This window comes from Osmerus eperlanus, chromosome 21 (assembly GCF_963692335.1).
Source record: "Osmerus eperlanus chromosome 21, fOsmEpe2.1, whole genome shotgun sequence".
Taxonomy (NCBI): domain Eukaryota; kingdom Metazoa; phylum Chordata; class Actinopteri; order Osmeriformes; family Osmeridae; genus Osmerus; species Osmerus eperlanus.
In genome coordinates, this window is record NC_085038.1 from 395,407 (window position 1) to 416,983 (window position 21,577).

Sequence of the window (21,577 nt, forward strand, 5' to 3'; positions counted from 1 at the left end):
AGTGCAGTGATCTGAGAGCTGCTCTGACAGTTGGCGCTTAAAGCTGGTGAGGGAGGTAAGAGTCTCCATCTTCAGAGACTCTTACTCTGTTCTTGTCTAGCTAATGATCTTCTGTAAGCTTAGAGAGTTTCAGCGTGGTGTTAGGGTTGGGGTTGTATAACTGCTAATGACCACCTTCATTTGCGCCTGTGGCTACCACCTCATTCCACAGGTGGTAGCAGGTGAGGGTTAGGGTGAGGGACGAGGTGAGGGTTAGGGTGAGGGACGAGGTGAGGGTTAGGGTTAGGGACGAGGTGAGGGTTAGGGTGAGGGACGAGGTGAGGGACGAGGTGAGGGTTAGGGTGAGGGACGAGGTGAGGGTTAGGGTGAGGGACGAGGTGAGGGTTAGGGTGAGGGACGAGGTTAGGGTGAGGGACGAGGTGAGGGTTAGGGTGAGGGACGAGGTGAGGGTTAGGGTGAGGGACGAGGTGAGGGTTAGGGTTAGGGTGAGGTTAGGGGTGAGGTGAGGGACGAGGTGAGGGTTAGGGTGAGGTGAGGGACGAGGTGAGGGTTAGGGTGAGGTTAGGGTGAGGTGAGGGTGAGGGACGAGGTGAGGGTTAGGGTGAGGGATGGGGTTAGGGTTAGGTTAGGGTGAGGTGAGGGTTAGGGTGAGGTGAGGGTGAGGGACGAGGTGAGGGTTAGGGTGAGGGATAGGGTTAGGATGAGGTGAGGGTTAGGGTTAGGGTTAGGTAAGGGTTAGGGTGAGGTGAGGGTTAGGGTGAGGTTAGAGTGAGGGTGAGGGACGAGGTTAGGGTGAGGTGAGGGTTAGGGTGAGGTGAGGGTTAGGGTGAGGAAGAGTTGAGGGTGAATCAGCTCATCGTCTCGGAGGCCCTAGGTGTGTGTGTGTGTGTTATCAGCAACATTCTAAGAACACACACCTAGACGCTGGCAGAATGAACTGGTCATGAATGTGCTGTAATGTCAGCTTCTTTACTTCTAGCCATGTGTACTAGAGAGAGGGGGAGACAGAGCGAGGGAGAGACACAGTGAGGGAGGAGCTTCTGGAGTCCCAGTCCTCCATGTCAGGGATTCAGCACTCAGTGTCTCCCTGCTTCTGTTTATTCAATTAGGAAAGAGCTTTCTTTAATATTTCATGATTATGCTACATGTGCCCTAGTTACGGCTGACTCCATTCATCTTTTGTGTCGTGAGGGACCCTGTGAGCTGATTGGCCAGATGCTCTCTGCCCGTATGCAGATCAGACGGCTGCTCTTCTAATAAACCTCATTATCTGGACGCATGATGTTTCTGTCCCAGTCAACCTAATCACAATCAAGGAGACTTCCTGAGTGTTTATTGTGATGAATGTTGTTCTCTGTGGTAATACAAGACAATCCAATAATACAAACATGAGCTGACGTGGCAAAAAGTAGATGTGTGTGCTGCGTGCACGTTTGTGCACGTGTGTGCTGCGTGCACGTGCGTGCTGTGTGCACGTGTGTGTGTGCACGTGTGTGTTTACAGTACATCTAACCTCCACTCTGCTCTAAAAGAAGCAAGAGGTGTCAGCTCTGTCCCCTGTTGTGTGTGTGAGCTACAAATGGCTTGTGTGATTAGCGTAATTGTTCATTTAGTACGGTGAATGTGGGGCAGAGGGCTTCTGATTGGTTCCCGGCTCTCTTCGTCCTCTCAGCTGAAGGCTTAGTCTTCAAGACCCCTTTAATTCCCCTCACACCCCCAGGACCCGCCCCCGCTTTTACTGACACGTCCTGTTAGGGAGGAGACAATAGAAGGAACCCCCCTTTCTCCCCTCTCTCTCCCCCCTTTCTCCCCTCTCTCTCCCCCTGCTCAGAGCTGCGTTTGTCACAGCCGTTCAGCTGAGACTGATGGTGATCACAGCAGATGGGCCGGGAGGGGGGGGGGGGGCCGGAGCGGGGGTCCTTTCTCCTCTCTCTCTCTCTCTCTCTCTCTCTCTCTCTCTCTCTCTCATCTCTCTCTCTCTCTCTCTCTCTCTCTCTCTTTCTCTCTCTCTCTCTCTCTTTCTCTCTTTCCTTTCTCTCTGTGTCTTTCTGTCTCTCTCTCTCTAACATGAAAACAACAATTGTTCATATTGCCAAAGCAACAGTAGAATTACAGAAATATTAATCAATATAAATCATGGCCTTATATATACTTATATTTCATACACTCACATACAGAGAGACACACACGGTAGTTAAACATATACATAAGTGTAATTACACCACACAGGTGTACAACTTGTATCCATGTTATTATTGTTCAAGTTGGTATATTATTAATGTTGCCAAATAATCGGTAGAAAAAATAAATGTTCTGTCTCTTTCTCTGTCTCTCTCTCTCTCTCTCTCTCTCTCTCTCTCTCTCTCTCTCTCTCTCTCTCTCTCTCTCTCCCCTTTCTCTCTCTCTCTCTCTCTCTCTCTCTCTCTCTCTCTCTCTCTCTCTCTCTCTCTGTTTCTCCTTTCTTTCTCTCTCTCCTCTCTCTCTTTCTCCTTTCTTTCTTTTCTCTTTCCTCTCTCTCTTTCTTTCTTTCTCTCTCTCTCCTCTCTCTCTCTCTCTCTCTCTCTCTCTCTCTCTCTGTCTCTCTCTCTCTCTTTTTTTTCACTCTCTCTTTGTCTCTCTCTCTCTCTCTCTTTCTCTCCACCATGAAAAGAGCTTCAGTCAGAGAATCATCACAAGCTGAGTGCCGCTTGCCAGCTCACGTCCTCACAGTGGAGTTGACCCCCAACACACACACACACACACACACACACACATGAACACACACACAGCAACACCAACATCCCGGCACCCCTCCCCCTCTGACAGGCTCCACCCCAGAGAGCTGCTCCTCCAGAGACAGTAGCTCTCCTGAACACATGTTCACCCTCCCGCAGCCAGGACAGAGAGAGAGGGAGAGAGAGAGAGGGAGAGCTGAAGGAGAGGGGAGGGCGATAGAGAGAGAGAGAGAGAGGGAGAGGGGAGGGCGATAGAGAGAGAGAGAGGAAGAGAGAGAGAGGGAGAGGGGAGGGCGATAGAGAGAGAGAGAGCGGGGAGAGAGAGAGCGGGGCAGGCTGAAACACAGCGCAGAGGGAACGTGTATGTGATGAGAGGAGGACGGTGCAGGCAAGACTACAGCTGGAGACACAGAGAGAGAAAAAGAGAGAGAAACACAGATAGAAACAGAGAGAGAGAGAAACAGAGACAGAGAGAGAGAAACAGAGAGACATGGATTGCATTTAGAGCTATAGCGAGCAACAGACTAGAGACAGAACGCCAGAAAGGGGAAGGAAGGAGAGAGAGGGAGAGAAGGAGAGTGCTGGGCTGCCTTGTGAATGTAAACTTTATCAGGCGGGAGAGAGAGAGGGAGAGAAGGAGAGAGGGACAGAGGGAGCGGAAGAGAAAGAGAGAGACGGAGCAGGATTACCATGCACTCTGTGTGAACAGCCCCAGAATGCTCCACCCCAGGCTGGGTAAGAACACCACACTACCTCCGTCAGCTAGGCACACAGCCGCTGCTAGTGGGACTACGTCGCTCAGCCGGGAGTGTGTGTGTGCGTGTAGTATGTTAGTGTTGTGACTAGTTCAGTCAGGTGTGTGTAGTATGTTGGTGTATCTGAAGCATGGTAAAGTTGTTAGATGTTCGTCTGATCGTCCTCATCAGGTTCTCCTTCTCTGACCTGCTGAGGCATGGGCCCTGAGACCAGCTGGACGTTCTCTAGTGGAGGGAACCCTGCAATTAGTTCTACCAGAGAACCCTTCTCATGTTTACCCCAGAACCAGAGAACCCTTCTCATGTTTACCCCAGAACCAGAGAACCCTTCTCTTGTTTACCCCAGAACCAGAGAACCCTTCTCATGTTTACCCCAGAACCAGAGAACCCTTCTCATGTTTACCCCAGAACCAGAGAACCCTTTTCATGTTTACCCCAGAACCGCTTCTGCTGTCAGGGACGGGTGATGATCTGAGCACAGTGCTTCTTCATTGACGGTGTTGCTCAGTGACAAAATGCTTGACGGCGCAGGGCTGTTGCTAGTGGCAACGGTACCGGTCTCAAACCAGCGTCTTTAATTGGGACGCTGGTTGGGATTTGATAACATGGAGACTTGGGGCCCAGTGGTTCTGAGAGAGGCAGGACCACTAACAGAGATGAGTGTGTGCTGGGATGTAGCATAACCCCCCTGCCCCCAACTCCCCTTCCCTGGGTCACTAACAGAGATGAGTGTGTGCTGGAACCCCCCTGCCCCCAACTCCCCTTCCCTGGGTCAGATTAAGATGACTATTTTCTCTGTACTGTCATTAGCTAGCTGTTCCAGCACTGCTACTGCTACTACAGTACTGCTACTACAGCACTGCTACTACAGCACTGCTACTACAGCACTGCTACTACAGTACTGCTACTACAGCACTGCTACTACAGCACTGCTACTACAGCACTGCTACTACAGCACTGCTACTACAGCACTGCTACTACAGTACTGCTACTACAGCACTGCTACTACAGCACTGCTACTACAGCACTGCTACTACAGCACTGCTACTACAGCACTGCTACTACAGCACTGCTACTACAGTACTGCTACTACAGCACTGCTACTACAGCACTGCTACTACAGCACTGCTACTACAGCACTGCTACTACAGCACTGCTACTACAGCACTGCTACTACAGTACTGCTAATACAGCACTGCTACTACAGCACTGCTAATACAGCACTGCTACTTCAGCACTGCTACTACAGTACTGCTAATACAGCACTGCTACTACAGCACTGCTACTTCAGCACTGCTACTACAGTACTGCTACTACAGTACTGCTACTACAGCACTGCTACTACAGTACTGCTACTACAGTACTGATACTACAGCACTGCTACTACAGTACTGCTAATACAGCACTGCTACTACAGTACTGCTACTACAGCACTGCTACTACAGCACTGCTACTACAGCACTGCTAATACAGCACTGCTACTACAGTACTTTTACAGTAATTTTTTATTTATTTAACCTTTATTTACCCAGGCAAGATCATTAAGAACAAATTCTTATTTACAGTGATGGGCTCTGACTTTGTGTACTGCTAATACAGTATTGCTAGCAGCTAGCTGCTGATAAAATAAATGTTCACTGGTTTGATGTGATGTTGCTGGCCAGCTCCTGAACTACCTGGGGGATTAAACACAGAACTACTGGAGGGGGATTAGAGCTGAGGGAATTACAACTGTAATTCTGGGTTCCCATGCGGCCAGTAATCAGTTTTCAGTTTTTTCATGAGAGAACATATATTGAGGATACTTTGGGATATAAATGCTACGTGCATATGAATCTCCAACATGGCCCGAACTCTGTAGTAATCCTCTTAGCGCTGGACAGAGTGATGTCAGAAGTTGGTGTGTTGGTAAGCCAGCAGTGATGGGATCAGTAATGGACAGTGCAGTCAGATGCTGGAGTTAACAACCTGCCAGGCGGTCCTCACTCAGTCCCCACTAAGCCTCGTCCACATGGCTGGGAAGCAAACAGAGGGCATCCATCTGAGATCCAAACAACCTCTCAGTTGGAGAGGGAGAGGGTTAGCTGTGTTTGGAGAGGGTGGGGGTTAGCTGTGTTAAGAGTGGGTTAGGGTTAGGGGGTTTCATGATGGGGTTAGGGCTAACTGTGTTTAGAGAGGGATGGTTAGGGGGTTTCATGATAGTGTGTTTGTTGTCATTCTTTATTTTAGTCTCCAAATCTCTCCTCTGCTCCATCACTCTTTATCTCTCTCTTCCTCTCCTTCTCTCCATCCCCACCTCACTCTATCTCTCTCTTTCCCTTTCTCCCCCCCTCTGTCCCTCTCCCCCTCCTCTCTGCTTCCGCTGGGCCTCCCTGTCCCTGTGTGTGATGCTGCTGTGTGCTCTCAGGTCAGACTGAAACACTGAGGAATGTTCTTGTCTCAGCAGGGAGCGCTCCCCTCCGCTCAGTTTCATTTGGAGGGGGACCCCGGTCCTCTCCGGCCTCCAATCTGGAGGGGGACCCCGGTCCTCTCCGGCCTTTAATCTGGAGGGGGACCCCGGTCCTCTCCGGCCTCCAATCTGGAGGGGGACCCCGGTCCTCTCCGGCCTCCAATCTGGAGGGGGACCCCGGTCCTTTCCGGCCTCCAATCTGGAGGGGGACCCCGGTCCTCTCCGGCCTCCAATCTGGAGGGGGACCCCGGTCCTCTCCGGCCTCCAATCTGGAGGGGGACCCCGGTCCTCTCCGGCCTCCACAGCCTCTGTGGGGCCTCTTCTCCCTCTGATAGCAGAAGGTAGTCATGTGTTTCTTTAGCAGATACTTTTATCCAAATGTGGTGGAGCAGATTCTTCCATCTCTACATACAACAGACTGGGGTTAGACACAACCCTGCCTCTGCTGCCTCTGCTGCCTCTGCTGCCTTGGCTGCCTCTGCTGCCTCTGCTGCCTCGGCTCTCTCTGCTGTTTCTAATGTTTAAGCTGTTTTCAGCTTGCTGGCCATTCACCCCAGTAGTGCTCTGAATGCATTCCTCTCCAGGCTTGCGAGGCATGTCTCTTTGAGGAAGCAGCACGTGGGAGCTCTTAAAAACCGCCAGAGGTCTCAGAGGACTCCTCTCCTCCTCCTGTCTCACAGAAGAACTCCTCTCCTCCTCCTGTCTCACAGAAGAACTCCTCTCCTCCTCCTGTCTCACAGAGGAACTCCTCTCCTCCTCTTGTCTCACAGAAGAACTCCTCTCCTCCTCCTGTCTCACAGAGGACTCCTCTCCTCCTCCTGTCTCACAGAAGAACTCCTCTCCTCCTCCTGTCTCACAGAGGACTCCTCTCCTCCTCCTGTCTCACAGAGGACTCCTCTCCTCCTCCTGTCTCACAGAGGAACTCCTCTCCTCCTCCTGTCTCACAGAGGAACTCCTCTCATCCTCCTGTCTCACAGAGGACTCCTCTCCTCCTCCTGTCTCACAGAAGAACTCCTCTCCTCCTCCTGTCTCACAGAGGAACTCCTCTCCTCCTCCTGTCTCACAGAGGAACTCCTCTCATCCTCCTGTCTCACAGAGGACTCCTCTCCTCCTCCTGTCTCACAGAGGAACTCCTCTCCTCCTCCTGTCTCACAGAGGAACTCCTCTCCTCCTCCTGTCTCACAGAGGACTCCTCTCCTCCTCCTGCCACCCTGGTTGTGGTGGGCCGGCCTTGCACCCGAGGTGATTTTACTGAGCTTGTTTAGAGGAAGGGTCTTGGTCTCCTGTTCGATCCAGATGGCAGCATGCTCACTGTGTCATCCCCAGCCTCCTGGTTTTTACCATAGCATGTTTACCTTCTTGGCGTCTTTCCTGTGGAATGGGTCGTCTCTCTCAAGATAGTAAGAGTTGACGCACTGACACCACTTACAAACAGTAGGAAGAGGCAGATGTGCCTGCCTGCTGTATCCAGCTTCCTGCTGAGTGTGGAGACAGCCTGTCCCCACAGGAGTGTTCTTTCTCCAGCAGCATTCCTTGGGTTTGTGATGGCCGTTTTGCTCCTTGTCAGATGGTTTAGGTTGTGTTACTGAGACTGTTGCACTGAGGCTGTGTCACTGAGGCTGTGTCACTGAGGCTGTGTTACTGAGGCTGTGTTACTGAGGCTGTGTCACTGAGGCTGTGTTACTGAGGCTGTGTCACTGAGGCTGTGTCACTGAGGCTGTGTCACTGAGGCTGTGTTACTGAGGCTGTGTTACTGAGGCTGTGTCACTGAGGCTGTGTCACTGAGGCTGTGTCACTGAGGCTGTGTTACTGAGGCTGTGTTACTGAGGCTGTGTCACTGAGGCTGTGTTACTGAGGCTGTGTTACTGAGGCTGTGTTACTGAGGCTGTGTTACTGAGGCTGTGTCACTGAGGCTGTGTCACTGAGGCTGTGTCACTGAGGCTGTGTTACTGAGGCTGTGTTACTGAGGCTGTGTCACTGAGGCTGTGTTACTGAGGCTGTGTTACTGAGGCTGTGTTACTGAGGCTGTGTTACTGAGGCTGTGTCACTGAGGCTGTGTTACTGAGGCTGTGTCACTGAGGCTGTGTTACTGAGGCTGTGTCACTGAGGCTGTGTTACTGAGGCTGTGTCACTGAGGCTGTGTTACTGAGGCTGTGTCACTGAGGCTGTGTTACTGAGGCTGTGTCACTGAGGCTGTGTTACTGAGGCTGTGTCACTGAGGCTGTGTTACTGAGGCTGTGTCACTGAGGCTGTGTTACTGAGGCTGTGTCACTGAGGCTGTGTCACTGAGGCTGTGTTACTGAGGCTGTGTCACTGAGGCTGTGTTACTGAGGCTGTGTCACTGAGGCTGTGTTACTGAGGCTGTGTTACTGAGGCTGTGTTACTGAGGCTGTGTCACTGAGGCTGTGTCACTGAGGCTGTGTTACTGAGGCTGTGTTACTGAGGCTGTGTTACTGAGGCTGTGTCACTGAGGCTGTGTTACTGAGGATGTGTTACTGAGGCTGTGTTACTGAGGCTGTGTTACTGAGGCTGTGTCACTGAGGCTGTGTTACTGAGGCTGTGTTACTGAGGCTGTGTTACTGAGGCTGTGTCACTGAGGCTGTGTTACTGAGGCTGTGTTACTGAGGCTGTGTTACTGAGGCTGTGTCACTGAGGCTGTGTTACTGAGGCTGTGTTACTGAGGCTGTGTTACTGAGGCTGTGTCACTGAGGCTGTGTTACTGAGGCTGTGTTACTGAGGCTGTGTTACTGAGGCTGTGTTACTGAGGCTGTGTCACTGAGGCTGTGTCACTGAGGCTGTGTCACTGAGGCTGTGTTACTGAGGCTGTGTTACTGAGGCTGTGTTACTGAGGCTGTGTTACTGAGGCTGTGTCACTGAGGCTGTGTCACTGAGGCTGTGTCACTGAGGCTGTGTTACTGAGGCTGTGTTACTGAGGCTGTGTTACTGAGGCTGTGTTACTGAGGCTGTGTTACTGAGGCTGTGTCACTGAGGCTGTGTCACTGAGGCTGTGTCACTGAGGCTGTGTCACTGAGGCTGTGTTACTGAGGCTGTGTTACTGAGGATGTGTTACTGAGGCTGTGTCACTGAGGCTGTGTTACTGAGGCTGTGTTACTGAGGCTGTGTCACTGAGGCTGTGTTACTGAGGCTGTGCTGTTCCATGCTGCGTCGTCCACTTAGAGCTTAGCAGATAGAGAGAGGACAGTTTCACAGGGGAAAAATGCATGAAATTAGATTCAGCTTGAATCTATCTCTCCTGAATAGCATCTCGCTGATCTAAAAACAGCAAACACAGTTCACAGACTCTTAGCAAAAAACATTTATGATTTTTGGAAGGAGTGAGGTTTTATATTGAGGTCTGCTGGGGTTGGGAATGTCAACAGACTTCAGCTCCCCCTCCCTGCGTCGTAAATCTGTGGGTGATTACAGGCAGGGATCTTCCTCTCAGAGAGCTCTGGCTCAGAGCTGCACTGGACCGAGTTCTGTGGAAGATCACCTCTCTCTCTCTCTCTCTCTCTCTCTCTCTCTCTCTCTCTCTCTCTCTCTCTGTCTCTCTCTCTCTCTCTCTCTTCCTCTCTATTTCTTTGTCTTTCTCTTTGTTGCTTTGTTGCTCTCTGTTTTGGTTCTGTCTTGCTCTCTGTTTCTCTTCCTCTCTCTCTCTGTTTCTCTTCCTCTCTCTCTCCTCTCGGTCTGTTGTGAGACATTCTTTCTTCGACAGACAGACAGACAGACAGACTGTTGACCCCTGAAAGCCAGTGTTTGCCGTTTGTGAGGCCTGGCTTATGTGAGTGGGGCTGAAAGCGTGGTGTTTGCACACCTCTGAAATGCCGCGTTGACAATGAGAGTCAAACGGCCAGAGGGGCGTGGCATCACCCAGTGGGCCATGAGTCAGCACAACAGAGAACTACAAAGGGCTGGGATGTGCAGACAGACAGACGGACAAAGTTTAGCCTGTGAGTAAATGAAAAGCATTTGCATTTACATTTAGTCATTTAGCAGACACTCTTATCCAGAGCGACTTACAGTAAGTACAGGGACATTCCCCCGAGGCAAGTAGGGTGAAATGTCTTGCCCAAGGACACGTCATTTAGCACGGCCGGAATCAAACCGGCAACCTTTTGATTAAGCCCGATTCCATTTGTTGACTGTCTTGTGTACAGTAGTGTTCTCTAAAAACACACTCACATACACACACACACACACACTCTCACTCACTCACACACACACTCTCTCACATACACACACACTCACACACACCGTCTGTATGGACAGAATGTGCAGATGATGACACCTTCCTGGTGTGGATGTGTAGCAGTGAGAGCACCTCAATAAAAACATCTCTTCTGGGAGTGAGCGTTAGTTTTGGCATGTATGTGTGTGTATGTGATAGTATGTGTGTGTATGGGTGATAATGTGTGTGTGTGTGTATTTCTCGTGTGTTGGTCCAAGGGTCAGGGGTTAGTGTGTTCTCTAGCCTGTGACCTCTGCCTTCCTGTCCCAGGAAGGCCTGCTGTCACACACCACCCTCCACACACACACACACCACCCTCCACACACACACCGCACACACACACCACCCTCCATAGCAGCACATTCCATGCCCAGTCAGAAACTGGTTAGTGGTGTCAGAAGATGAGGAATGTGCCTTTTGAGCTTTTTATTGTTACGGTTTAAAAGCTGTTGTTCCTGTGTTCTGGTGGTGTGTGGGGGCAGCAGGTGGTGTTCCTGTGTTCTGGTGGTGTGTGGGGGCAGCAGGTGGTGTTCCTGTGTTCTGGTGGTGTGTGGGGGCAGCAGGTGGTGACTGGTTGGTGACATGGCAGAGCTTGAGAAGTCCTTTGTGCCTGCAGTCACATGTCCTTTGTGATTATTCCAGAGAAAACCTCATCACGTTACACCTGTCTATTATTGATGGCTGTGCTGAGGTAGCACTCATTATTCCTCCACAGTGCACCCCCTATACTCTCTCTCACACTCACTTTCTCCCTCTCTCCTCTCTCTCACACTCACTTTCTCCCTCTCTCCTCTCTCTCACACTCACTTTCTCCCTCTCTCCTCTCTCTCACACTCACTTTCTCCCTCTCTCCTCTCTCTCACACTCACTTTCTCCCTCTCTCCTCTCTCTCACACTCACTTTCTCCCTCTCTCCTCTCTCCCTCCCTCTTTCTCTTTCTCTCTGTTTTACTCCCATCCACTCACCAGCGTCATGTTTGAACAAACAACAACAGAGCAGCTTCCCAGCATGCAGTTCAAACACTCGCTCCTGTAAGGCCAGGCCAGGCCTGTCAGCTCAGGTTGTCTCGCTCCTGCCCACACACACACACACACACACACACACACACAGCATATTGTCTCTCAGAGGGATTGACCCCCCTTCAGATCCTGTCTTTGCTGGAACACTTTGACGTGGCTCCACATGACTAGAGGAAGATCACAGAGAGAGAGAGGCAGAGAGAGAGAAATAGAGAGAGAGGCAGAGAGAGAGAGGCAGAGAGAGGATGTTTGTGTTATTTGGATCTGAAGTCTCTGTAATTTTTTTCTGACTGTCTCTGCAGCAGCTTGTGTGTGGTGTGGGAACCATGTGATGTTGAGGTGTAGGGAGGTGTCTGGTTGTGTGTGTGTCTGGTTGTGTGTGTGTCTGGTTGTGTGTGTGTCTGGTTGTGTGTGTGTCTGGTTGTGTGTGTGTCTGGTTGTGTGTGTCGGTGTGTGTGTCTGGTTGTGTGTGTGTCTGGGTGTTTGTGTGTCTGGTTGTGTGTGTCTGTGTTTGTGTGTCTGGTTGTGTGTGTCTGTGTTTGTGTGTCTGGTTGTGTATGTATGTAGTAGTAGTAGGCACTTAACTATCTAGGAATGAACAAATAATAATCTAAAACAAGTCACCAATACTAAATAGGAAAATACAAGAGAAAAAAACTAAACTACATACCCAATACTGCCCAGTGTGTGAATGTGTTAGTGAGAATGTGTATCTGGTTGTGTTCAAGACATGAGCGATTTGAACTCTGTCAAGATGCCAGGCAGGTTTACACAGCTGCAACTGGTTAGTACCGAACCGATCGGCAAAATGTTTAAAGTGGTCCGTGATTGAAATGCAAATGTCCCATGACTTCACGCTGAAGCCCCTCCTGAACTCCACTTGTGTGAAAACCTGAAACCTTCTCACGTCCTGCCAGAGGATCTGAACCTTCTCACGTCCTGCCAGAGGATCTGAACCATCTCACTTCCTGCCAGAGGATCTGAACCTTCTCACTTCCTGCCAGAGGATCTGAACCTTCTCACGTCCTGCCAGAGGATCTGAACCCTTCTCACGTCCTGCCAGAGGATCTGAACCCTTCTCACGTCCTGCCAGAGGATCTGAACCCTTCTCACGTCCTGCCAGAGGATCTGAACCATCTCACTTCCTGCCAGAGGATCTGAACCATCTCACTTCCTGCCAGAGGATCTGAACCTTCTCACGTCCTGCCAGAGGATCTGAACCTTCTCACGTCCTGCCAGAGGATCTGAACCCTTCTCACGTCCTGCCAGAGGATCTGAATCCTTTTCACGCTTGCCAGAGGATCTGAACCTGAAACCTTCTCACGTTCTGCCAGAGGATCTGAATCCTTCTCACGTCCTGCCAGAAGATCTGAACTCTTCTCACGTCCTGCCAGAGGATCTGAACTTTCTCACGTCCTGCCAGAGGATCTGAACCTGAACCCTTCTCATGTCCTGCCAGAGGATCTGAACCCTTCTCACGTCCTGCCAGAAGATCTGAATCCTTCTCACGTCCTGCCAGAAGATCTGAACCCTTCTCACGTCCTGCCAGAGGATCTGAACCCTTCTCACGTCCTGCCAGAGGATCTGAACCTGAACCCTTCTCACGTCCTGCCAGAGGATCTGAACCTGAACCCTTCTCAGGTCCTGCCAAAGGATCTGAACCTGAACCCTTCTCACGTCCTGCCAGAGGATCTGAACCCTTCTCACGTCCTGCCAGAGGATCTGAACCTGAACCCTTCTCACGTCCTGCCAGAGGATCTGAACCTGAACCCTTCTCACGTCCTGCCAGAGAATCTGAACCTGGACACAAACGCTGCCGTTCACGACTTCACTGTTTTGACTGCCGGTTAAATATGTACCAATTACTATAATTATGTTTTACACAGAATGTCAAATTGCTTCTATTTTTGGCAACAATTTTCTGGGGCTGGCTCATGTTTCCCCGGCGTTGTAACATGTCTGTACAGAAGTGGTCTGAAACTTAACCTCTTATATATCTGTACAGAAATGATCTGAAACTTAACCTCTTACACGTCTGACTGAACAATAACAAAGACTTCAAAACATCTAGACCAGCCTTGCTTAGCAACACATCTAGACCAGCCTTGCTTAGCAAAACAAAAAGTGAGCCAGAAGTCACTGGCTTAGTTGAGCTACAAGTTCATGTGACGCCACTCACCAGTTTGTTACTAAAGCACACACACACATACCACATCTCTCACAACTTTAGTCACTGTGGCTAACAGTGCTAGCTTCTGTACTGTAGCTGGCTGTACTGTAGCTAGTTGTATTGTAGCTAGCTGTACTGTAGCAAGCTGTACTGCAGCTACTGTACTGTGTAGCTACAGAGAAATGAGTTTCTCCAGGTTAGATTGGGAAGAATATATTGGTTTGAGGTGTACTCCGTGATGAGACACTGTGAAGGTTAGGTTCCCTCAGCGGAGCAGGGAGCTGGCTGGGATTCTTGATGGTGGGCAGACTGTGTTGAGCTGTCTGTCTCTTGGTCTGGGATCTCCTGGTCTGAGATCTCCTGGTCTGGGATCTCCTGGTCTGAGATCTCCTGGTCTGGGTTCACCTGGTGTGGTTCTGTCAGACAGACAGGTATCTGTAGATGAGTTGTCAGACAGACAAGTTCTGTCAAAGAGACAGGTAGTGTTGTCAGTGTGGGAGCATCTATAGAGGAGGATGTGTGATGTGTACTAAGTGGCCTCTCATCAGCAGGGAGATGCCCTCACTCTGATGCCCTCACTCTGATGCCCTCACTCTGATGCCCTCACTCTGATGCCCTCACTCTGATGCCCTCACTCTGATGCCCTCACTCTGATGCCCTCACTCTGATGCCCTCACTCTGATGCCCTCACTCTGATGCCCTCACTCTGATGCCCTCACTCTGATGCCCTCACTCTGATGCCCTCACTCTGGGTGAACGTGTCACTGGACTAGTGAGTGTGTGTGTGTAGTTAAAGTGAGTGTGTTGCTGGACCAGTAAGTGTGTGTGTGTGTGTAGTTAAAGCGAATGTAAACCTTAAGGTTTCTTCAACAGGGACAGTCTTGAATTGACTGTGACCCAATATCAGCTATTCACTCTTTGTTATTGTTCTCTCTCTCCCTTTCTATGTCTCTCTCTCCCCCCTCTCTCTCCTCCTCTCTCTCACCCTCCCACTCTCTCTCTCTCTCTCTACTCCTCTCTCTGTCTCTCTCTCTCTCCCCCACTCCCCCCTCTCTTCTTTTGTCCAGAGAGAAGCTGGCAGTGGCTCGCTTGCAGAGGGAAGTTGCACGGAGCAAAAGTGAAGGAACAATGGTACAGTTGAATTCTATGTTGTACTGTTCTGTCTCTTACACACACACACACACACACACACACACACACACACACACACACACACACACACACACACACACACACACACACACACACACTAACCCATGGTCTATTAACACACACAAGCCATTCCTAAGAGTGTTGTTTTTTTTGTGTGTGTATGTGTTTGTTTGTGTATCTGTGTGTTCTGCCATAAACCTACAGCTCAGTTTAAGAGTTCTCACGTGGCTGTCCAACCTGGTATCTAGCTGGTACCTGGGCTGGTATCTAGATGGTACTTGGGCTGGTATCTAGCTGGTACTTTGGCTGGTATCTAGCTGGTACTTGGGCTGGTATCTAGCTGGTACATGGGCTGGTATCTAGCTGGTACTTGGGCTGGTATCTAGCTGGTACCTGGGCTGGTATCTAGCTGGTACCTGGGCTGGTATCTAGCTGATACTTGGGTTGGTATCTAGCTGGTACCTGGGCTGGTATCTAGCTGGTACTTTGGTTGGTATCTAGCTGGTACCTGGGCTGGTATCTAGCTGGTACTTGGGTTGGTATCTAGCTGGTACCTGGGCTGGTATCTAGCTGGTACCTGGGCTGGTATCTAGCTGGTACCTGGGTGGGTCACCCAGAGGTGCTGCCTGGTGACTGCAGGCTGAAGGGCAGGGTCCAGGTCTTATGTTAGTCTGGTTGTGTAACTCAGGAGAGGAGGGGTCTGGACAGGCAGGCAGAGGGCAGTAGTTCTGTTGTGGAGTGGCCGAGAGAGAAGAGAGACCAGCTGACCAACTGACAAAGAGAGATCAGTGTGGTGGGAGAGAGACGAGGTGAGGAGTTACTCTCCTGCCTTCATCACAGCTGCTCTGTTGAGGAGAGCTGGAACAGAACAAGATGTTTGATCCATAACTATCAGCATCACAGGTGTGCCTAACACGGAACACAGAATGACTTGAATATGGTTTGAATCAGGCCCGTACTCCACCACCCTGAGTGTCCACCTTGTCTTCTGCTTCGTTTCCCAGCCTGGTGTGTGTGTGTGTGTGTGTGTGAGAGGGAGAGAGAGGAGCTTGTGTGATATTGATTTCCACAGTGTCTCCTAGGAATGTAGGCAGCACCCCAAGGTCACCCTGGCGCCTCAGAACTACACACTGCACTCTCAGACAACACACACACGTTACTGCACTCTCACACGACACACACATGTTACTGCACGACACACACACACGTGCTGACTGGCTGGCTGGGTCGTGAGACCAGTCTACCAGAAGCTTTCAGCCCTCAGAATCACACGAGTGGAAGCCTGTCCTCATTGTCTGAATTAGAGTTTCTCCTCTCCTGGCTAGCTGACTGACCATTTAAAACGGTGGGTGAGATTACGACCTGTGGGGACAGCTGTCTAAACAACATGGAAAAATAAACTCAGTTTGTATGAAAGCTGTGGGGGGGCTGTGAGGGGGCCGTGGGGGGATTGTGGGAGCTGTGAGGGGGCTGGGGGGGCTGTGAGGGGGCTGTGGGGGCTGTGAGGGGGCTGTGGGGGGGCTGTGAGGGGGCTGGGGGGGCTGAGCTGAGGGGGACCCCAGGAAGCAGGGGGATGCAGGGGGACATTGCCTTTGGGCTCCGTATCTGGGAGATCCTGCAGGAGAGGCTGAGGGGCGGAGCTAGCACTCAGGACTAGCCCTAACCCTAGACCTCAGGACTAGCTCTAACCCTAACCCTCAGGACTAGCTCTAACCCTAACCCTCAGGACTAGCTCTAACCCTAACCCTCAGGACTAGCTCTAACCCTAACCCTCAGGACTAGCCCTAACCCTAACCCTCAGGACTAGCTCTAACCCTAACCCTCAGGACTAGCCCTAACCCTAACCCTCAGGACTAGCTCTAACCCTAACCCTCAGGACTAGCTCTAACCCTAACCCTAGACCTCAGGACTAGCTCTAACCCTAACCCTCAGGACTAGCTCTAACCCTAACCCTAGACTTCAGGACTAGATCTAAGCCTAACCCTAGACCACACTTCAGAGAGGCTGAGGAGCGGAGCTAGACCATGCTTCGGGGCTTCTAGCATTTATCTAGCAGGATTCAACATGAACAGTAGAGCAGGTCCTCTCGAGTGAGTTTGTAAACGCTTTATCATACCTAAATTTAAAAATATTTAAAAACCTATGTGTCTAAACCTTCTTCAGTACAGACATCTCTATGTTTAATTTATGAATGTGGGACTTGCACTGTGCATACAGTCCCTGGTGTGTGCGTCTGTATGTCTGTGCGTCTGTATGTCTGTGTGTGTGTGTGTGCGTGCGTGTGTGTGTGCGTGTAAAGAGGACCAGAGAGACTCTCCCAGCCTTTGATTCTCCAAGAGCTCCTACTGAGGTTTTACTGTCTAATGAAGAGATTATCGAGTTAGCTCACACACACACAGCCAGACACACTAGCACACACACTTTACACTGTGTCTGGTAGCTGAGATGTGGTTACTGTGCACTGTGTCTGGTAAAGTGCTTCTGATCCTTGGTCTTATGCTGTACTTTCTATAAGCAGTATTTGTACCATCAGTAGGCCTACTACTGGGTCTCTGTCCTGCTGTGATCAACACACTTCTGCTTCAAACTGGTAGCAGCCACACACACGGCTTCCTGACTATGGGAACAGGGCGGCTCAAGGTCATGCAAATCAATCAAGCAGAGTGTTTAGAGGGTATTAAACAGAACAGATTGTGTGAAGGTTTGACCTGACATGTCAATTGGCAGAGGTATCTGCTGGTGGAGCTGTAGGGACGGTCTTGTTTAGGGGGAGATGGACATCTATAGGAGGAAGACGGAAGTGCAGATTCCCAACGCCATGCAACCCTGCTAGGATTCACAATGCATCCCTGCTAGGATTCACAATGCATCCCTGCTAGGATTCACAATGCATCCCTGCTAGGATTCACAATGCATCCCTGCTAGGATTCACAATGCATCCCTGCTAGGATTCACAATGCATCCCTGCTAGGATTCACAATGCATCCCTGCTAGGATTCACAATGCATCCCTGCTAGGATTCACAATGCATCCCTGCTAGGATTCACAATGCATCCCTGCTAGGATTCACAATGCATCCCTGCTAGGATTCACAATGCATCCCTGCTAGGATTCACAATGCAACCCTGCTAGGATTCACAATGCAACCCTGCTAGGATTCACAATGCATCCCTGCTAGGATTCACAATGCATCCCTGCTAGGATTCACAATGCATCCCTGCTAGGATTCACAATGCATCCCTGCTAGGATTCACAATGCATCCCTGCTAGGATTCACAATGCATCCCTGCTAGGATTCACAATGCATCCCTGCTAGGATTCACAATGCATCCCTGCTAGGATTCACAATGCATCCCTGCTAGGATTCACAATGCATCCCTGCTAGGATTCACAATGCATCCCTGCTAGGATTCACAATGCAACCCTGCTAGGATTCACAATGCATCCCTGCTAGGATTCACAATGCATCCCTGCTAGGATTCACAATGCATCCCTGCTAGGATTCACAATGCATCCCTGCTAGGATTCACAATGCATCCCTGCTAGGATTCACAATGCAACCCTGCTAGGATTCACAATGCAACCCTGCTAGGATTCACAATGCATCCCTGCTAGGATTCACAATGCAACCCTGCTAGGATTCACAATGCATCCCTGCTAGGATTCACAATGCAACCCTGCTAGGATTCACAATGCATCCCTGCTCAGAGAAAGGAGTGAATGTTTCTTCAGCTTTCAGCAGTTTTCATTTTAAAATGATGGATTCTTACCCCGTCGCTGCTTGTGTGAAAACAGAGGCTAGTGATGTATTTACCACATTTACATTTACATTTAGTCATTTAGCAGACGCTCTTATCCAGAGTGACTTACAGTAAGTACAGGGACATTCTCCCCGAGGCAAGTAGGGTGAAGTGCCTTGCCCAAGGACACAATGTCATTTGGCATGGCCGGGAATCGAACCAACAACCTTCTGATTAATAGCCCGACTCCCTAACCACTCAGCCATCTGACCCCCCACAAACACGAGAGCTTGTGGACGTTAATATGCTGGCTATCACCCGCAAGCCTTATTTTCCTGAATGTAAAGTGTTAGAACAGTAAATCCCTGAGCTGTGATGTCTGGGGAGGTCTGGCCCTGTTCAGGAGACGCTGGGTTGAGCTGGATTGAGCTGCCCTGAGACTTGAGTTAAACACAAAAATTAACAAATGGAACAAAAGCCATACTGCTTTCCTTGTAACGTTTGTTGTAAAGGAGGGTGGTGGTATAACAGCTCTTGGCTGTGTCTGATGTGTGTGGGAGGGAGACCTGTTAAACAACATTACTGCCCTTCTGTCAAAACACCAAATCACTGAACAGTATCACTTACACCTCTGCTTCCAGGCTAGGGGAGACATCTGGACGCTTTATAGTTCTGTTCCAGAGGTGTTTAATCAGGGAATATGACTGCTCGCAACAAACTGGCAAAATAATATCAGAATTTACCAGCTGTGAAATGGTGTTGTATTTCGGGACCTTTGCATCGTCAGTGTTTGTGACACCTGCATGATAATATTCCGTACAACAAGATTTAATTTGTTCTGTTAATTTGTTAAGTCTGTTCTGAATTTGTTCTGAAGATCAGCTGTTTGTCTAAACGAGGTCTGAACACCGTGTCCCCAGGCCTGTAGGGTGATGAGCTCAGGTGTTGGCAGACCTCTAGTCCAGATCTAGGTCTGGTCCAGGTCTTTGTCTAGTCCAGGTCCTGGTTCAGTCTACTCCTGGTCTAGTCCAGATCTAGACCAGGTCTATGTCTAGTCCAGATGCAGGTCTATGTCTAGTCCAAGTCCTGGTGTAGTCCAGGTGTATTGGTTCAGGAGAGAAACAGTGTTACTCTGCACTACCTCGTCGTTAACATGTTTAGTGTTTGTGTTTAGTGTTCGTCTGGTGGAGTGATTTGGTGGATGCAGTTGTATTCCTTGTTTCGCCTGTTTGACTTGATTTCCTGCACAGTTCCAGCACAGCGCTGGAACAATTTATCTTTACAGCGATGCTGGTATAGACAGTTTAATGTGTGTGGGATTTAGTCACACAGCATTGCCTGCTTGTAGCACTGGACAATCTTGTGTCCAGGCAGCCACTGGATGGCGCTGTAGGGCTGTTGTCATGTCAAATTTAGAAAGAAAAGAAAGGTTTTAATTTCTCAATTAGAATTTGTTTTTAATATTTTTAACCATTAGCAAGTTGAGCTAATGCCACTCTGAGGTAGGAGAAGGAAACAGAAGCAGGTTTCTGAAGCAACACAACTTGATGTCAAGTGTCATGACTTCCAGACTTCAACAATGTCTGTCTGATCATTAAATGTGACTGAGTGATAATTATATGTCATTAAGCACCATGCAACTAATGCTTCAATTCAGACCTTGAAGCATCTTGGTGGTCATAATTATAGACTTACAATAGGCAAGACTCTTGCTTTGCAAAGTCAATACATCTAGCCAGTCAGACAATCAGTCAGTCAGTCAGCTAACTAGCTAGCCAAACAGTCAGCCAGCTAATCAGTCAGTCAGTCAGACAGCTAATTAATCAGCCAGCCAGCCAGTCATCTAGCCAGCCAACCGCCCAGCCAGACAGTTGGCTGTGTCCAATCCCTAACCTCCCTGTCACTAAGACCAGCCAATCCCTAACCTTCCTGTCACTAAGACCAGCCAATCCCTAACCTCCCTGTCACTAAGACCAGCCAATCCCTAACCTCCCTGTCATTAAGACCAGCCTGGTGGAACAACACATTGTTATTGACAGAGATTGACCAGACAGGGGTGGCTAGGAATAGAACACGTAGCTCATAGACGCATCCAATCATGATTCACCTCAACCTTTAATATGACTTTGACCGCCGAAACACTGTCAGAACTATCAGTGTGTAGATGTGGATGTGTACAGTAAATGTTGGTGTATGAGAGTGTGTGGATGTGTACAGTAAATGTTGGTGTATGAGTGTGTGTGGATGTGTACAGTAAATGTTGGTGTATGAGAGTGTGTGGATGTGTACAGTAAATGTTGGTGTATGAGTGTGTGTGTGGATGTGTACAGTAAATGTTGGTGTATGAGATTGTGTGTGGCTTTTCAGAGTAAATGGTGGTTTATGAGAGTGTGTGCGGATGTTTACAGTAAATGTTGGTGTATGAGAGTGTGTGTGGATGTGTACAGTAAATGTTGGTGTATGAGAGTGTGTGTGGATGTTTACAGTAAATGTTGGTGTATGAGAGTGTGTGTGGATGTGTACAGTAAATGTTGGTGTATGAGAGTGTGTGTGGATGTGTACAGTAAAGGAACGTGTGTGTATACTGGGGCAGTGCTCAGGCCCTGAGCACTGCAGAGCTGGAGGGAAGGTTCTCGGTGAGAGCAGACTGCTGACCTGAGTGTGTGTTGGCTTGTATGCTGGTGGTGTTGTGTGGGTGCTGTTGTGCGTGTGTGAACGTGTGTAGTGGCAAGATGAGTCTCTGAGCTCTAAGTCAGAGTAGTCCAAACATGGCAGCTCCTGCAGACCCACCCCTCGTCCACCTTCACGATGGTTCAACCTTCAGCACCCAAGTCGGATCATGACCATGCAGGAAGCAAACTTCCTGTTGGATGTGCAGCCTCTGAAGAGCTACTTCCTGTGTTCTGTTGTCCCGGCAGCGAGAGAAGCTTCTGAGCGCCCTGGAGGAGGAGCGGCACCGCAGGGGGGGCAGCGAGAGACATCTGGGGGAGGCGATGGAGGACTCCCAGCTGGAGCGCGCTCAGATGGTCTCCTTACAGCAGCACGTCTCCAGGTAACCCCCTCGCCATGGTTATCGCATCCACGACACCGGTCGATAGTAACACCAACGAGCATAGCTGGTTGTTGAGGAAAGGTTATAAGAGAGACGTTTGGTTCATGCTAATCCTCTTTGGTTCCACTTGTTTGCGCTGAGCTGGACTGTGGTCTGGCTGAATGGGAACAGCTCTATGTTAGGTCCAAATCCCCTGTAATGTTGCTTGGGATAAACCCACCTCTTAAGTGGATCGATACATTATTATTTATTTTGTGATGTTGCACTCAGTTATTCCCACAGTACCTTCTAAATGATC

The 21,577-nt window shown here is 49.8% G+C and overlaps 1 protein-coding gene across 1 annotated transcript in view; it reads left to right on the forward strand.

The window, feature by feature from the left end:
* LOC134007357 (nck-associated protein 5-like) overlaps positions 1-21,577 on the forward strand; it is a 92,894-nt gene that overhangs the window by 21,436 nt on the left and 49,881 nt on the right. Inside the window, exons 4-5 of the mRNA XM_062446772.1 lie at positions 14,403-14,466; positions 21,146-21,279. Of these exons, the coding sequence (XP_062302756.1) occupies positions 14,403-14,466; positions 21,146-21,279 (198 nt within the window). The remainder of the gene's footprint in view (positions 1-14,402; positions 14,467-21,145; positions 21,280-21,577) is intronic.